General features: G+C 59.7%; 1 protein-coding gene across 5 annotated transcripts; it reads left to right on the top strand.

The window, feature by feature from the left end:
• Positions 1 to 4,295: 4,295 nt before the first annotated feature.
• On the top strand, positions 4,296 to 16,243 carry KCNC3 (potassium voltage-gated channel subfamily C member 3). Of its 5 annotated transcripts, none has more exons than XM_045856462.1 (5): positions 4,296 to 5,168; positions 9,105 to 10,212; positions 11,722 to 11,913; positions 12,149 to 12,276; positions 15,962 to 16,090. In XM_045856462.1, exons 1-4 carry the CDS (start codon positions 4,296 to 4,298, stop codon positions 12,250 to 12,252), a joined length of 2,277 nt encoding a protein of 758 aa, XP_045712418.1. In that variant the 3' UTR covers positions 12,253 to 12,276; positions 15,962 to 16,090. The 5 variants fall into 5 exon arrangements, with proteins under 5 accessions (XP_045712418.1, XP_045712421.1, XP_045712417.1 ...); XM_045856465.1 differs by lacking the exon at positions 12,149 to 12,276 and adding an exon at positions 14,953 to 15,012 and having other exon boundaries at positions 15,962 to 16,063; XM_045856461.1 differs by lacking the exon at positions 15,962 to 16,090 and adding an exon at positions 14,953 to 14,986.
• Positions 16,244 to 17,809: the final 1,566 nt, after the last annotated feature.

Here is a 17,809-nt window from a genome sequence, read left to right as displayed (position 1 = left end):
CCTACCTGGAAGTTTATTTTTACGTGGGTAATTTTTGGAGAGAAAAAACTAGTGTCCGGATCTCTGTAATTAAAGAAAGGATGATGGTGTCGCTCTTTCAGGGCTCACACAGGTGTGGGTGTCCTATACTACGAATCCCATAAAGCCCTACGCCTACACTGCCTCTCGTCAAAGGCACTCAGCCCGCGGAGCATCATGGCCGTCGTAGTCCAGGCCGTGTTCACGGCCTGCCGGGGGCGGGCGCAGACACAACAAGGTGGGAGGCGATAGGTCCCGACGCCAGCGACAGGTGGCAATGGCTGTTGGCTGAAATCGTAAAGGGTTTTCCGACTCTCGTTCTAAGGGGAGGTGATATCATTCCCGCAGACTTCATCTCCTGTTCCTCCATTCTCCTCTTGGGTTCCGGGACCCCTGGGTCCGCCATAAAGGCGGGGCTTGAAGCCCCCGAGTTGGGGGGAACTGTGCTGCCCCTCCTCCGGTGATGATGTCACTCACCCCTCCACAGCCTTTTGCAGCCCAGAGCTGGGTCACCCCTCCCCCCATCGCCAGCCCGGGATTCCCCCATCCCCGCCCCGCTTCGACTAGGGGTGAGTACAGGGGAGCGTAGAAGGCTCAGGGAACCGGGGCGGAAAGACAGTCCAAATCCCAGTAGTGGAGGCGGGGGACTCGGGAGACGGGGACTCAAAGATTACAGTGGAGAGATTTCCCCCTCAAGAACAGGCCAAGGTGTTTGGAGGATCTCGGGGACCAACCTCATGGGCAAAGTCCTCACATTTTCAGCTTTAGTGTCCGGGAGACCTCTTTCCTGGATTTGGAACTGATAGATATGGGGCGGAGGAACAAGATGCTAGAAGTCAGGAAGGGAAAGACTCCCAATTCCAGGGCCTTGGGGAATGGGGGAGATTTAGGGAGGGGGCACTGGGGATGGCAGAGGTGGGAGTTAGGAGCTTTCAGGAATGTTGTGCCTTGAGGACCTGGGAAAGGATAGATTGGGAAGGAGGAGGGATAAGCAAATGATCTAAAGACGTGGACATTGGCCTCCCCGTTCCTGGTATCAGTCGCTAAAAATCGAGTCCACTTGCTTTGGTCTGTCTGCGGGGCTGGGTGTCCCATAACCAGAGCCCTCATTTTGTCTCCAGAAGCCCCCCACCCACCCGCCTCTGCATGAGTGGAGAACCCAGGCCCACAAGTCCTCCACATATCCTGGTGGGACCTGGGGACAGCCATAAAGGAGTGATGGTATCCAGTTTCCCAGGGTCTGATGGAGTCTGGACCATCCTATTGCTCCTTGCTGCCACCTCCTTCCGCCTCCCATGGTCCCTAATCCAGGGTCTCACTCCATACTCTCCCCTATCCAGCCCCCCACCCCCACCCAGCCGGCACTTTCTCCCACACCCGACCTTTGCTAAAACGCTGATTTGGTAACTTGATCCTGTGCCTGGCTGCTGCCAAAAGCAGAAAAGTAGGGTTGTGGGGGTCGAGGGCAGATGGGGAGGATAATCCTGGATGGCTGACTAAGGTCCTTACCCTGGCCCCTACTACTAACCTACCCAATCCCTGCTCCAGCCTCCACCTCCACCCCTGACTTGCCTAGAACTTCATTCAACCCAAGCCCTCACCTCAGAATTCACTGCTTTTGCCTGGGGATACACCAAAATTCGGGACAGAGAGGAGTCGAAAGCCCCGATGTCTGTCCTCCTGGGTCCTATTGGGGGCTTGAGGACTACTGGAGGATCCTGGATCGGGGACACTGGGGAGCCCCGAGTCTGAGGGGTGATGGAAACTACCTCTCTGGTCTGCAGGACAGCTCTGCAGTGACGCAGCCTGGAGCCCTGGCCAGGATGGGGGTTAGAAGGGATAATGGGGGTGGGGGGAGGGTAGAGCCTGAGAGAAAGGGACAGAGATCCATCGATCCAGAGACAGGGGCAGAGACTGAAGGACAGCGGGACAGAGTCCCAAAGAAGTGCTAGCGGAAACCCAGAGAGAGGGGAAGCACAGACTCAAAAGGGGAGGGATAGGGACCCGTGGAGGGGACCGACAGAAAAAGCGCAGAAAGAAAAAAGGCAGTGTGGGGGAGGCAGAGAGACAGAAAAGGGGGAAAAGATGCAGGGAGGGAGGTCATATAACAAGAGTGAGGGGAACAGACCCAGATGAATGAGCGGAGATCCAGAGAGTGGGAGAACAAAGCCAGGGAGGCGGGCAGTGTGGGACAGACACAAGGAGGAGGGACAGAGACCTAGGGAGAGGGGGACAGAGGTCCAGAGAGGAAGGCAAATCCCTGAGGAAAAGGTACAAAGACCAAGAGAAAGAGACTGGGGGTGGCAGTATCGAGACATCGAGACACGGTGGTGGGAGAGGCTACAGAGCCTTGGAAGGGAGGCAAAGACTCAAGAAGGGAAACAGATTCAGAGAACAATGGGACAGTGATCCAGAGAAAGGAAGACTTAGAAAAGAGAGGCCAGGGTCTCAGAGGGGTGAGGGCAGAGATGGGAGGACAAATTGTCAGAGAAAGGAAATAAAAAGAGACGCAGAAACGGGAGCAGGGGTGGGTGGGGAGGCAATACGAACCACACGCCGCCCTGCAGAGGGAGGCGGCGGGCCAGGGACCGAGCAGCGAAAGAAAGCCGGCAACCCTGACCCGCCCCCTCCGCTCCCACAGGCACTACCTCCTCCCGCCGCAGCCCCAGCCGCAGCCGCTGGCCCCGCCCCAGCCCCAGCGCCTGCGCCCTGCTACCCAGCCCCTAGGCCAGCCCAGGGGGCGGGCCCGGGTCCGCTTTTGGGCAGTGAGCCTAGCTCTGGCCCCGCCCCCCCACTAGTCCCGCCCCACTCTCCACTTCCCCTCTCTGCCACCAGGACTCTGTCACCTTACCCCGCCCTGTTTCCCATTGGCCCCGCCCATTGCCTCAGCCTCAGGCTGTGCTTCCGGAAGCGCTTTGGTTTCTCCCCTTTTCCTTTCATAGGATTCCTTCTTCATCAGTCCTCATCCATCCTTTGAATCTTCTGTCTGCAGTCGGCCGTTATCTGGACCTAGTCCCCTTTCCCTCACCAGTTGGAAGTTCTTGCCCCAGCCTCTAAGTCCCCACCGACTCTTAGGACTCCGTCCCAGGTTCTCTAATTCCCAAGACTCTTCGTTCCAGGTCTCCCCTCCCGCCCCATCCAGCCTGGCAGCTTTGTACTCTTTACAGGTCCCTTATGCATCCCCATCTCCCGTTCCTTACCCTCTCTTAGGCCTACACTGCCCCAACCTAGCCAGACTGCTTTCAAGCCCCTTAGTGCCTCGACCCTCCCTTAATCTTGCCATCCCACAACCCATTCTAGACTTTTACTATCATTCGTAGGCCCCACCCACCTTCCTTAGTCCCGCCCCATCCATCCTGACATTAATTACCACGGTAGAGCCCCGTCTAATCAGGCCAAGCGTGAAGCCCCGGCCCCATCCTTTCTTTACCTCGTCCCGACCAATATTCCTAGCCAGGCGCTCTCAGGTTCTCAGGCCTCGCTCATCTCCTCCCCTTCTCACTGGGTCTCAGTCCATGTAACCTTTGCCCTGTGCCCTTTCAGCAGCCTAACACCATTTTGCGTGACCATACTCTCCACTCTCCACTTCCAGCTCCCACACTCATTTAGTCCCGCCCCCTCACTGTGCCGGGCCAATCAAAAAGTTTCTACTACTTTTCTCGACCCCGCCTCCTTGTAAGATCCGTCTTTCCCCGTCCGAACAATGTTCGGAGCCCAACCCCGCAGTCTCCAGATGCCCTTCCCCACCAGGTTCTGCTTATCCGCTCTTTAAGTCTGGGCCCGCGATTTTTCTCTTTCCACCCAGAGGAGTCTCCACCATTGTGGCCCCGCCCCCTCACTTCGCCCTTCACGGCCGAGCCTGCTTCTTTAAATAGCTTGGACGGTCCCTTTTCTCTGCCCCGCCCCATCCTTTTTTCATTTTAATCGATCTTTCTTATATCTAACCCCGCTTCTTCAGTTTTCTGTGCTGCCAACCCAGCCAACTTTAGAGGTGCGTCCCACCTCCTGCAACACCTCGCCCAGCCCCTGCTCTCGGAAAGATCCAATCGTTGTGTTTTATCTGCTGCCCCACCCCACTACGCTTGGCCCGGTTAGAGTCCCCGCCCTTCTCTCTCTGCTTCAACTCCGCCCCACTATCCCTTAGACCAATCACTTCGGTTAGCCGCCAATTTAGGCTCCGCCCTCATATTTATTGCCTTTCCCACCCAATCCCGTTTGTCTCTCCCCTGAGGCCCCGCCCTCAAGGCCCCGCCCCTACAGCCCCGCCCCCCCGGCCAATGTTGAGCTCAGTCTGCGTCTCCTCCTTCCGCCGGCGCCAGGGGGCCAGCAAGCAGCAGCCTGCACCGCCGCCGCAGCCTCCCGACACCCCGCCGCCGCCAGCGCCGCCGCTGCAGCAGCAGCAGCAGCCTGCGCAGCCCGGCCCTGCCGCGTCCCCGGCGGGCCCCCCGGCATCCCACGGGCCCGGGGACCGGCGCGCCGAGCCATGCCCCGGGCTGCCGGCGGCGGCCATGGGGAGGCACGGCGGCGGCGGTGGCGACAGCGGCAAGATCGTGATCAACGTGGGCGGCGTGCGCCATGAGACGTACCGCTCGACGCTGCGCACCCTGCCGGGTACGCGTCTGGCCGGTCTGACGGAGCCTGAGGCGGCGGCGCGCTTCGATTACGACCCCGGCACTGACGAGTTCTTCTTCGACCGGCACCCGGGCGTCTTCGCCTACGTGCTCAACTACTACCGCACGGGCAAGCTGCACTGCCCGGCCGACGTGTGCGGGCCGCTCTTCGAGGAGGAGCTCGGCTTCTGGGGCATCGACGAGACCGACGTGGAAGCCTGCTGCTGGATGACCTACCGACAGCACCGCGATGCTGAGGAAGCACTCGACTCCTTCGAGGCGCCCGACTCTTCGGGCGCCGCCAACGCTGCCAACGCCGGGGGCGCCCACGACGCGGGCCTGGACGACGAGGCGGGCGCGGGCGGCGGTGGCCTGGACGGCGCAGGCGGCGAGCTCAAGCGCCTCTGCTTCCAGGACGCGGGCGGCGGTGCCGGGGGGCCGCCAGGGGGCGCGGGCGGCGCGGGCGGCACGTGGTGGCGCCGCTGGCAGCCTCGAGTGTGGGCGCTCTTCGAAGACCCCTACTCGTCGCGGGCAGCTAGGGTGAGCGTGCTGTCGGAGTCCCCATCCCTCTCCTCTCCCCATGCACTCCCAGACCCTCAGAATCCTATGGCCGATCCCAGCCCCTCCCTCCCTCTCTCAGCCTCCCAGTCTCTTAGAAGCCTTTAACCCCAACCCTGAGTTTCCCCGCACACTTCGGAACACACCCTCCTCTCCCGGCCATCCTCAGATCCTCAGAGGATGGTTCTCCAACCTTCAGAATCGCCCAGATCCCTTTGAACACCACCCTGCCTCTCTAGGTCACCCTAGACCCTTAGAAACTTGCTCCAGGGCTCCTCTGAACAACCTCTCCCCACCGTTCCTGGACCCCTCTGGCACTCTCAGAAGACCTTTCTGCAACCCTCAGCCATCAGAAACCCCTCTAAACTCCTCACTTCTCTTGGCCACCCCTTGGATTCCTTGAAGACCCCTTCCTTAGCCCTCAGTTTCTTGGACCAGCCCCAGGCCCTCAGAAGACATCCTTTCCTAAACCTCAAAGTATCCCAAGTCCTGTGAAAACTGCCTCCCTTTCCCTGCCCCCTGCAGACCCCTGCTCTAAGCCCCATCTGCAGCCTTCGGTTCCCCAGTTCTCCCAACACCTCCCTGATTCCTTTTGTCTTTGCCCCTCTCCCTCACCCCACCCTCCAAGTTTGAGTCTCCTGACTATTTTTTTAATACCCTCCCCACCTGATTCTTCTGCCAAAGTCTCAGAAGACTCCCCACCCTAATTTCAACGCATCCTGAACCCCTCTGAATGTCCAGACCACTTGCTCTGGCTAAGATACTTCCTCCTCCCTTCACTGCAATGATAAGTCTGAGGACATCTTTCCTCCTGGGACCCTCTGCACCTCTCTGTGTTCATCAAGTCCCTTCATGCATCCTCCACACCAGCTCCCATCCCAAGGACTTTCCCCATAAAGCTCCAGACTTCCCCATAGGCTTTCACACTCCTCCGTGACTCCTGAGCCCCCAGTAATATGCCTTTCCTCTTCAGAACCTCCCATGAGCTTTCCAGAATTGCGTCCTCCTCACCCATACATTCTCCCAGCTCCTTCCTTCCATCGTTTAAGCTGCACAGCCCACTCCCTCCCTCTGGGACACCCTCCATCCCCGGCCCGCAGCCCCTTCCCTAGTGGATGAATGACTTTTCCTCTGGTCCAGAAGTTTACTTAACCTTAATCCTCGGGACCACCCTCAAGTTATCAGCCCCAAAACAGCTCCCAGTTCTTTCTGCCCTGCCTTGGTATCTTTCCACCTGCCCCAGGCCTGCTTGCTCCCCCTTTTTTTACTCCTTCCCTCCAGTCCGAAGCCCTGGAGTGAGCCCCTCCGCTTCTCCCTGCACTCCAAGGTGAACCAGAGAGAACACACACTCCACCCTTATCTCCCTTGAATTCCAGATCTTCCCCAGCTCCCTCCATCTTCCTCCCCACAAACTTTTATAACTTCAAACATTTGTAACTTCCCAAGCGAAATAGCTACCCTTCCCCCTCCTTCTCCCTGGAACCTCTCCCTCCTCCTAACTTCTTCCCCTTGTTGGAAGAGAGGAGGGCAGTTCAAAATGGGGGGGAATTAGAAAGAGGGAAAGAGAGACTCCAGGGACCCCTCCTAGCTTCCTGGGGACCTAAACACCCTGAGGAGCTAGTCCGCCCCCCTCCCCCCAGGGTGCCGCGTCCTGAGCCGGGAAGGACGCGGAGCCGCAGTGCCGCATTCATGCTGGGGGAGGGAACTACGGGGAGGGGGGCCCGGAGGCTCCGCATAAAGTTTGGTCCCGGGGAAGCGCTGAGTTGGCGAGATTTGGGGTTGGGTGAGGGGAGGTGGGGAGGACGAGGTACAGAAGGGACGTGGCCCTACATGCCCCGTCGGGCTTTTAGGTGGCCCCTTCCCCCTATGGTCTAGGGTGCCCTTCTTTCTTGCGACCCCATTTAAGGGTGCCGAGGTGAGGCTAGATGTCCGGGACAGCTACAGGGGTCACTCGTTGACTCCACAAATATTTTTGAGTGTCCATGACATGCCATTCACTTTCCAGCCTCAAGTGAGATAGCTTGGCAGAGTTGGGAGCTGAAACCAATGAAAAGTGGAGGGTCCAGCCCTACCTCCCCCTCCTCCCTTTCCTCGTAATCTCTCCTTTCCTTCCTACAGGGACTTTATGCCCTCCTAACCCTTCTGCTTTTGAGCCTTCTCGGGACCACGGGTTAAACCAGTCCCGACGCTGTCCAGCCTCTACAGCTGCGCACTGCGGCGAAGCCCACCTTCCTTTCTATGTCTCGGGAGGGAAGGAGTTAATACAGCTCCCCGGCCGGCGGCCTCCCGCGGTGAAGCGGCGGCACTGCGGCTGCGCGTGGCCAGCTTGGTTGCAGCTCCGATGGGGTTAAGACGGCTCCCAGCCTCTGCGGCTGCGCACTGCGGTGGGGGGAACTGTCCGCGGTGCTGGCCGCCGCGCGCCCCGCCCCCCGGCCCGGGCCGCCCGCCCCCACTGCGGTGCCGCATCCTGAGCCGCGCGCTGGGCTAGGAGCAGGCGCGGGGGAGCTCTAGGCATGCGCTCTGCGGCGGCCTCTGGCCTCTTAAACCACTGCGGAGAAATGAAGAGGGGGGCGGGGCAGGAAGGGCCCACGCTGACCCCCAACCCTCCCCAAGGTTTAGGGTCCTCTCTGCAGCCCGACCTGGCCCCCCTCTCTTCTCTGCAACCCAGAACCCTCCACCTCCTCTCCTCTACCCATCTTATGGAAGCCCCCTCTTTGCCCCAACATTGATTCCCTTCCCTATCCAAGGACTAACCTCACTCTTTCACCCGGTGTATTCGATAAAGCCCACTAGCATCTCGAGGGGCCTGATCCACCCAGTTCTCCCAGATCTTGACTCCACTCCCTCCCTTCCTCATCAAAGCCTTCATCAAAACCCACAACACAGTTTGGCAGGACTCTGGTCATCCCCCATCCTGAGATGACCAAGCACGCCCCTACCCCCAATTCTCTGCACCTCTGAAAAGTCCCTTCATCTACTTTGGCCCTAAGTCCTGTGCTCTCTCCCAGGTCTAGGCCCCCTGACCCTCCATTCCTTCTGAGAGCCTTAAACCCCACCTCTCCTCATATGTACCCCCCTTTCTTTTGGCAGACTTGACACTTCTCCCCGCTTAAGGGCCCGAACACCCCTCCTCCCCTATGTTCTTCCACCCCTGCCCTGCCCTGTCCTCTCTGGGTGAGGGCCCAAGGAAACCCTGACTCCTTTCTGAGGCCTTGGCCTTGCCCGCCCCCCCAAAAAAACAAACAAACAAACAAAAAAAACAAAAAAAGATGCCTCCATACCCTCATAAGAGCTCAAACATTACTAAGCTCCAGACACTGGACCAAGCACTGTTTTGTGTTGTTTTTTTTTTTTCAGCCAGTACCTTTGTCTACTTACTAATGTAATCCTCACAATAATCCTGTAAACACTTGAGGTTTGGAAGGCTTAACCACCTTGCCCAAGTTAGGCAGGGGAAATGCTGGAATCAAACCCAAGATTTTACTGTTAGCCATCTTGTGATTCTGCCTCCCCACCCACCTTCTCACCTTCCCCTTCCCTCAGCTCCAGGTCCACCCCCAAACCCTCTGAGACACAGGATGTGTGATCTTAAGTCTCCCCTCCTACACCTGGGTCCCCTCGCAGAGCCCAGGGATAGGGCACAGGGAACAGGAGAGTGAGGGGAGGCGGTCTAGGAGACAGAGCATGGGGCCAGAAATCACTGTTTCCAGGACGTAAATTGCCCATGTGCTCTGGCCCCTGGGGCCAGCTCCTCTCCAGAGCTAATCCTCTACCTTCCCTTTCACTAGTCTTAGTGGGGAGAGGAGCAGAGGGAAGTGTTGGGGCTAGGAAGGGAGCCACTGGGAGGGTCTTGTGGAGACGGCTAGTGGACCAGACGCCCGGGTCACCTTTTGCCTTCTCTCCTGCCCTGTCCCGCAGTATGTGGCCTTCGCCTCCCTCTTCTTCATCCTCATCTCCATCACCACCTTCTGCCTGGAGACCCACGAGGGCTTCATCCACATCAGCAACAAGACGGTGACGCAGGCCTCCCCGATCCCCGGGGCCCCGCCGGAGAACATCACCAATGTGGAGGTGGAGACGGAGCCCTTCCTGACTTACGTGGAGGGTGTGTGCGTGGTCTGGTTCACCTTTGAGTTCCTCATGCGCATCACCTTCTGCCCAGACAAGGTGGAGTTTCTCAAGAGCAGCCTCAACATCATTGACTGTGTGGCCATCCTGCCCTTCTATCTCGAGGTGGGCCTCTCTGGCCTCAGCTCCAAGGCCGCCAAGGACGTGCTGGGCTTCCTGCGGGTCGTCCGTTTTGTGCGCATCCTGCGCATCTTCAAGCTCACGCGCCACTTCGTGGGGCTGCGTGTGCTGGGCCACACGCTCCGTGCCAGCACCAACGAGTTCCTGCTGCTCATCATCTTCCTGGCGCTGGGTGTGCTCATCTTCGCCACCATGATCTACTATGCCGAGCGCATCGGCGCTGACCCGGATGACATTCTGGGCTCCAACCACACCTACTTCAAGAACATCCCCATCGGCTTCTGGTGGGCCGTGGTCACCATGACCACCCTGGGCTACGGAGACATGTACCCCAAGACGTGGTCGGGGATGCTGGTCGGGGCGCTGTGTGCCCTGGCCGGGGTGCTCACCATCGCCATGCCCGTGCCTGTCATCGTCAACAACTTTGGCATGTACTATTCGCTGGCCATGGCCAAGCAGAAGCTGCCCAAGAAGAAGAATAAACACATCCCCCGGCCCCCGCAGCCCGGCTCACCCAACTACTGCAAGCCCGACCCGCCCCCACCGCCCCCACCCCACCCTCACCATGGCAGTGGTGGTATCAGCCCCCCGCCACCCATCACCCCGCCCTCCATGGGGGTGACTATGGCTGGGGCCTACCCACCGGGGCCCCACACGCACCCCGGGCTGCTCAGGGGGGGAGCGGGTGGGCTCGGGATCATGGGGCTGCCCCCTCTGCCAGCCCCTGGGGAGCCTTGCCCATTGGCTCAGGAGGAAGTAATTGAGATCAACCGAGCAGGTGAGGAGGGGGCCTGAGGGGTGTATGGGGTGGAGGGGGGCACAGGCAGAGATGCATGGGAGAAGGTGGGGAGGTTTCGAGGGGGGCAGGAGGAGGGTGCAGAGATAGGGTGGCCAGCAGCAGAGAGGGGAGAGAAGAGGGAATGGCAGTTGCTGAGGCCAGAGAAGGGGCACAGAAATGGACAAGGGCAGAGATGGATATTTTGTGTGACAGAGTTTTGGAGAGAGACAGATTTGCAACTGACGTATTCAGGGGGACCCGGGAGAGACACATGGGGAGAGGGTCTCACATGCAAATCACGGGCTGGCTGGAGACAAGAGGCCAAGAGATGGTTGTAGTGCCTGAGCTTCCTGGAGAACACCCTGAAAAAAGTCTAAAGGCCACAGAGTCTGAAACCTAGAGACTGTCAGTGAGAGGGGAGAGAGAAAAGAGAGAGGACCGAGGAGGAGGGAGGGCTGGGGCGGTCCGTGGCCAGGGTTCAGGTTTATTCAAACAGTGAAACCAAGAGAGGAAATGAGACTTAAGACTAAAAACTAAGAGTCAGAGAGTGGCCAGGGGAGACAGGCCCAGCGGGTGGCAAGGCCCTGTGACGGGACAGTGGCTCGGAACCCAGGGCCCAGTCTCTGGCTCTGCTGAGAGGGGTCCGAGAAGCTCAGAGAGGCGTTGCAAAGAGGGAGAGGTGGAACCAGCGAGTTGGGAGAAGAGTTGGCTGTGCCTTGCAAGTCCCTCCCCCCAGGGGACTCTGTGCCTCAGAGGCGGAGATTGGGGTGTTAGTTGTGGAGGAGGGACAGGCCGGTGGGCCCCACCCCCATGTCTTAAGTAGGTCAAGAAAGGGAGCTGGGCCGCCTGGCCCCCCTGGCTTGCTCCCTCAGCCGCTGACCCAGTTTCACACCAATTAAAAATAGCTCGAGTCAGAGCCTGGGGGACCCCCACTTCCCCCTCCCTCATCTGTCACCTTCTAACCCTTCCTCACTGTGTCCTTACCAGCACCCGGCACCCCTCCCTAAACAAGCACCTCCCAGCCCCTGACGTTCCCACCAGCATGTGCACCATCCCAACACCCTACCAACTCAACACCCAGTCCCAACCTGCTCTGCCCACCCAACTTGCGTGCCAACCACCTCTTCCCCGTGTCCCCCTCTGATGGGTGCCAAATGCTCCACGTCCTGCCCTTCCCAGCACCCAGCCTGACTACCTCTCCTTAGCACTCAATGCCCTCCCTCTACCCACCTTCGTCCAGTGCTGTCCCCTGTCCACCCTTCCCCACCCCACTGTCCTCCCCAACTCTCAACACCCTTCCCCCAGTGGCCCACTCCCCAAGCCCATCAGCCATGCTCCTGACACCCTGCTGCCAAATGGGCCCTCCTGCCACCTCCATCTGCACCCTGCCCTTTAGTCACCTATTTGCGGCCCTCAAGTCTGCCGACACCTTCTCCTGGGTAGTGTTGTCCCCACTGTGAGTTTCCACGCCTCACTCTTTGTGTCTCTGTCTGACCCCCGGGGACGCAGATCCCCGTCCCAACGGGGACCCAGCAGCAGCCGCACTCGCGCATGAGGACTGCCCGGCCATCGACCAGCCCGCCATGTCCCCGGAAGACAAGAGCCCCATCACCCCCGGGAGCCGGGGCCGCTACAGCCGGGACCGAGCCTGCTTCCTCCTCACTGACTATGCTCCCTCCCCTGACGGCTCCATCCGGAAAGGTGAGGTGCCCCCCCCCCCGGACCCCTGGGACCCTCTCTCTCTCCCTCCTCCCCTGGGGGAGGAGGGAGAGGGAGAAGGGGGAGGAGGTGCTGGACTTCTGCCATCCCGTCCCCCAACCTCCTCCCTCCCAGAGCCCCTCCAACCCCAGGTTTCCTCACCACTGACCCTTCACCTGTCTTTATTCCATCTCCATTTCCCCCACCCTGACCCTCTGGCCTCTTCCCCCACCCCCAGCCACCGGTGCTCCCCCACTGCTCCCCCCAGACTGGCGTAAGCCAGGCCCCCCCAGCTTCTTGCCCGACCTCAACGCCAACGCTGCAGCCTGGATATCCCCCTAGTGGACGAACCCCCTCCCCCCCGGGGTAAGTAGCCCCCACCCTCTGAACCCCTTCCTCCTGACTAACCCCTCTGAGAACGAGCAGCTCCCACTGACCGAGACCCCCCCCCTTCACCATGAAGAGCTCCATTCAATTAACCTTCACTCCCGACACTGACCCTGCACCCACCTGCCCAGGACTTGCCCTGCCCCTCACTGACCCCCCAAAACTAACCCCGACCCTCCCCACCACATGCCTGACCTCCCTCCCTGCCCTCGTGACTGACCCCCATCCTCACCCCCATCGACATCTCTCTCCCTGCACCCCCCCTTTTGTTTTTTTAAAAATTCAACCCAGAAAATGGGGTGCACACCCAGGACACTCTTCGGGGTGCATAATGGGATGAAAAAGACTCAGCCTCCCTTTCAGTCACCTGTGAGCAGACCAGTTTATAAAGCACCCACAGGCTCCCCGCCCGGAACTCATGCTCTCTGTTTGTTGGGAGAGGCAGACACAGAAAGAGAAAGTCACTCCTTGAGGCGACATATGAAGATGTGGAGGTGACATGGGGTCATACAGTAAGAGGAACACCCCCAGGGTAGGAGGAAACCACAGGAAAGACTTTCTGGAGGAATCGAGATTGACAGGGTTATCCCCACTGCTGGCGAGGAAGTGATCCCAGGTGACAGTAGTGACAGAGTGACAAGTGTGAGCAAAGCCGGGAGACCGGGGGCTGGCGTAGAACCATGAGGCAGGAAAGCAGGGTGGGGCCGAGGGCTGGGGCCTTGTCCCGGGAGAGGGGGTCAGCTCCGGGCCCTCGGGGATGGACTGGAGGAGGAGACAGGGACGAGGGTCCAGGGGAGAGGACAAGTCTGAGCCCAGGTCATCCCTGGGCTGTGGGGATGGAGAGGAAGGAGGCAGAGAGAGAGTTGGAACAGGAAGGAGAGAGCCAAGCACTGGCCGTGGGGAGGTCAGGGGACAGAGGGAAGAGAGAGCTGTCAGTGAGTCATTCAGCAAACATAACCAAGCACTTAGTGCATGCCAGAAATTAACGTATCTTCTGTAACCCCCACAACGTCCCTAGCTGACCCCTAGCTCCATTTCTCCATCCATCCATCCACCCATCCATCTGTTCAGCAACTAATGATCGAGGGCACAGTTCCAGGCGCTGGAGGTTTGGCATTGCACACAGCCAGAATCTGCCATCACGGAGTTTGTGCTCCAGGCCGTGGGTTGGCACCGTCCAGCCCATGGGCCAGCTCGGTCAGCTAGCTGTCTCGTACATGAAGCTTTACTGGGACAGTAGAATAGAATAGTTGTGACAGAAGCCGTGAGGCCCACAGAGTCCAAACTGACAGGCCCTTTACAGGAAAAGCTGGATACTCCCTGAGTGGAGGAAGCAGAAAATAAACAAGTTAAAAAACAACAACAACAAAAAACAAACCTCTTGCCACTTCAGATCAGAAGGTCTGTGGAGGAGCTTTCTGAGGCAACTGAAACCTGAAAGGCAGAGGGGGCCAGCCAGCCAGAAGGAGCAGCAAGTGCCGAGGTCCTGAGGTCCGGGGTGGGATGAGCTTGGTTTTTGAAAGAAATAGCAAGGAGAGAAGTGACGCCACAGATGGGCAGCCAAAGGGAGAGGGGTGCCAGACCGGCCGTGTGGAAGGATCGAGAGGGCAGTTTTGGCCACGGGGAGAGGCTGGATTGACTTTAAAAGCAATGAAGAGCCCCCTGAAGGAATGCAACCCATCACTTACTCACTGTGGAATCTTCCTTAGAAACACAGATACATCCTCAATCCCTGCCTGCAGCCTAAGGAGGGGCTGTAGGGGGACTTGGGGAGGCTCCAGAGACGGCCTTGCCTAAGCGCCCTTGTTTCACAGAAGTTCAAGGAGGCCCATGACTGCCCCAGGTCATGCAGCAGAGGGCGTGGGGACCAGAGGGGACTGTGTGGCTCTTTCGTCCCTCTGCCTCTCCTTTCTGCAGCCACCCCCCCACACCATCTTCCATTTCCATCTCATCACCGGCCTCTCCCGACTCCCATCTCGGCCCTGCCCCTGCTTGCACCCAGTCCTGTTCCCGCCCTTTGTCCCCCCACCCCCAGGTCTGGATGGGCCCCTTGGAATTGAGGGGCACAGGGAGTGGGGAGGATTTGGGGATGCGGGGGAGGGAGGGCTGGAGGTGGGGTGGGAGGTCTCTGCTTTTCTCGCCTCTGATGCCAAAATCCATTCATTGAACTCAAATAATGGCTGGAGCTGATGGGGCTGACTGAATCCTGGACCCCTCCTTCCTCACTCGCCCCTTCCTCTCCTTCCTCCACGACCCACCCTCCAATACTGCCCTCCCCCTCCCCCCCAAGACCCTTCCTCCTGGCTGGTCCTCCCCCTGCCCCATGACCTGTCCCTTCTTCTCCATGTGCCCTCACCAGCCACCTGAGCCTAACACCTGACACGTGTTCCCCCTTCCTCCCCAGCCTTCCCCCTCCTCCCTTGCCCCCCTCCTCCCTTCCTCCCTCCTCCCCTGGAACCCCAGCCACCCCGGAAGCTCCTTCCATATTTGATGTCTCTGGCGGCCCCCCATTTCACTGCTCCCCTTCCCCGGAAAACACCAGAGAGGAGGAAGAGATCCGGCGTTTCTCCGACCCCCAACAGTGAAGCTGTGTTGGGGGGGTCCCCCATGACCGCCCCCGCCCCCCGCCATGACTCTGTGTATTTCTGTCCCCAGCTCTTGTCACCGCCTGAGGCCTCGCGAGACCCTCGGTCCCCCCCTGCCCCTTCCCCCCAGGTTAGCAATGGGAAATGGCTGGGAAGGGGTGTCCCCAAGGTAGTGGGCTTCCAACCCCTCAGGCTCGCTCTCCTATGGCCAAAACACCATTGTCCAGACAGACCCCCTGACTCCGCTTAGAAAAGCACCCGACACTGGCAGAACTGTTAAGACACTGATAAGCTTCCACAGAAACCACTCATTGCGCCCGGATCTTAGATCCCTGTGGCTGTCCAGACACGGTTAGAACCTCCCCATCAGAAGGCTCCCACTGAGGCTCCCTGGCCCCTGAAAGAGGCCCCACGTGACCTTCAGGTGAGCCTCCACTCTCAGGCTGCCCTCCGAGCTACTCTCTGCCCCAGGGGCCCTGCGGGCTTCGGCTCCATCCTTCAGCCCCTCACAGCGCCCCCTCTCTCAACATCTAGGTGAGCCCCCCACCCCGGCAGACCTGCCAGCCCCCTCCCAAATCCTCCCCACGCTGCTCCCCTACATGCCTCCCACCTGAGCTCACGCCAATGCCCCTGCTGCCACCATCCGCCTTGCTGCCCCCACTCCTTTTTGCCTCAGATGAGGGGGCCAATGCCGGGAGGGGAGGGGGCCGGGTTGCGTGGGGATGGGGTGGGGGAGGCTCGGTGGGTGCCACCCTGCCTCCTAACCCTGAGTCTCTCCCCCCTCCCCATGTCTGGACCTTTCTACGTGATGCGACTGACTGTCCAATTTGTTCACTTCTCTCTCTCTCCATCTCCTTGGTCCGCCTCTGTCCATCTCTCTGCCTCCCTCCCTCTGTCTTTCTGTGTCTTGGTGTCTCTCTCGCCGTCTCTTATTGCTCTCCTGTGTTTTTCTCCATCTGCTGTTCCTGTCCGTTTCTCTCCTGCCTCCCTCCCTCTGTCTTGGGGTCTCTCTGTCTATGGGACCTCCCCATGCCCCCCTGCTCCATGCTTCCTCCCCGTGTTTCCGCCCCTCCCCCCAGGTTACGAGAAATCCCGCAGCCTGAGCAGCATCGCGGGCCTGAGCGGGGTGTCTCTGCGCCTCGCGCCCCTTGCCACTCCCCCTGGCTCTCCCAGGGCTGCCCGCCGCGCTCCCCCAACCCTGCCCTCCATCCTCTAGCGCTCCCCTCCCCCCCGTGGGGGGACTCGGGGGTGACAGGGAAGAAGGTCAAAGGAGCTGGGGGTGGGGGGCTGGGGAAAAGGGTTTTTTTAAAAATCAAAAAGTCATTAATAATATGCAACGGAGACGACCACGCCAGCAGACACCCCCGGGCCCCTCACCCCGCCCTGGGCCCCAGGATGGAGGGGAGGGACCAAAGCCCATGCCCCTCAACTCTGCCCCACCCCCCAAATAAAGCCTTCTCAGGTCTCCATGAGCCATAGGACACCCCCTCCCATCAACTCGTGTAAATACGTCCAAATTATGCCAATTACATTTGGGGCACCTCCCCCCTACTCTGCATGCCTCCCTCAACCTGGACCCCTCCCCCCACAATTCCACCTCAGCAATAAGCGCCGGGGGGCTGCATGCCAAGCGGTTGAGGGAAGGGGCACTCTGGGAAGGGGTGGAGACCTCAAGGGGGTGGGGCTGGCCTTTAAGCCACAGGAGGGTTTCCTGGCCTCCTGCCCTGCACCCCCGGAGGGCAGCCCATCATTCACTGATTTTTAAAAAATAAGTAGCGACAACGTGGGGGAAGGAGGAACAGTGACCCAAGCCAAAAACCGGAGCTGAGCTCAGATGGTAGGGGGGAGGGCGCTGTGGGCAACTGCTCCCACAGCCTTTGGGAGGATCCCTCTGGTGAATGGCACCCTCTCGCCCCTCCCCCCCATCCGCTCGCCTCGGGTCTCGCTGCATGGACTCAGACCTCCCATGCTGGAACTCCTGGGGCAGTCCGGCCCCAGCACACAAAACTCCCCAACATTCCCTCCAGATTCCCGGGACATGAGACCTGCACCCAGAACTCCTGACACGGGCCCTGGCACCCCGCATCCCCCAAACCTCCACACACCCCTGGAACGTAGCCTCTGCGCACAGATGCTGCCCCCCACCCCGCCCCAAGCCCCACCGCCACCCACTCCCTGGAGTGCATCCCGCACCTCTCAGTCCTCCAAGAGGTGGCCGCGCTCTGCAGCTCACTTTCAGCCTTTGGGATGCTCCAAAACCTCCCCCGCCCCGGACACTTCCTGGACACCCCCAAATCCTCAGGCCTCGAACCACCAGACACCCCCACATCTCTGGCATCAGGCATCCACCTCAGGTTCCCCTGCCGCTAGAATTTCCCAGATGGGCCCAACCTGTCTGCAATTCCGGGGAGCCTGACCTTTCCAGGGTACCTCCTTTCTAATGTCCAACCCTGCCCCCCAACAGCATCTTCCCTGAAATGGTACCCAAAGGTACCCTCCTCATGGACACCACTGTCTCCCAGAGGGTCGTGTTCGTGCCTCTGCTGATGCGCTGAGGTTTTAGGCAGTGCCAGGACAAACGCTGGGAAGGTTTTGTCTTTCACGGCACTTTGCACTTAGGCCGGTAAGTCCAGATACTACTACTGCTTGGCCAGAACACCGTTTATTTAGGTCAGAAGTGTCTCCATTTCAAGCAGAGACGGTGCCCGAATGGCCGGACACTAGAACACCAGGAGCTTAGGAAAGGACAACCTACCCACTCGGGCTGGCACCCCAGCCCGCCGTCCCCCGGCGTTCCTCGCCCCGCCACGTCCGCGGGTGGAAAATCACTTCTCATATCCCATCCTGGCTCAAGGATGCGCTACCTCCCCCACGCCCGGGGACCACACCGGTCCCAGAATCCTTAGAGGACCCCCCTTTTGGAGCTG

This window comes from Phyllostomus hastatus, unplaced genomic scaffold (genome assembly GCF_019186645.2).
Source record: "Phyllostomus hastatus isolate PE091 unplaced genomic scaffold, TTU_PhHast_1.1 phas_scaffold_1224, whole genome shotgun sequence".
Lineage (NCBI taxonomy): Eukaryota > Metazoa > Chordata > Mammalia > Chiroptera > Phyllostomidae > Phyllostomus > Phyllostomus hastatus.
Note: the sequence above shows the minus strand (reverse complement) of the source record. Positions and strands in the feature narration are given on the sequence as shown.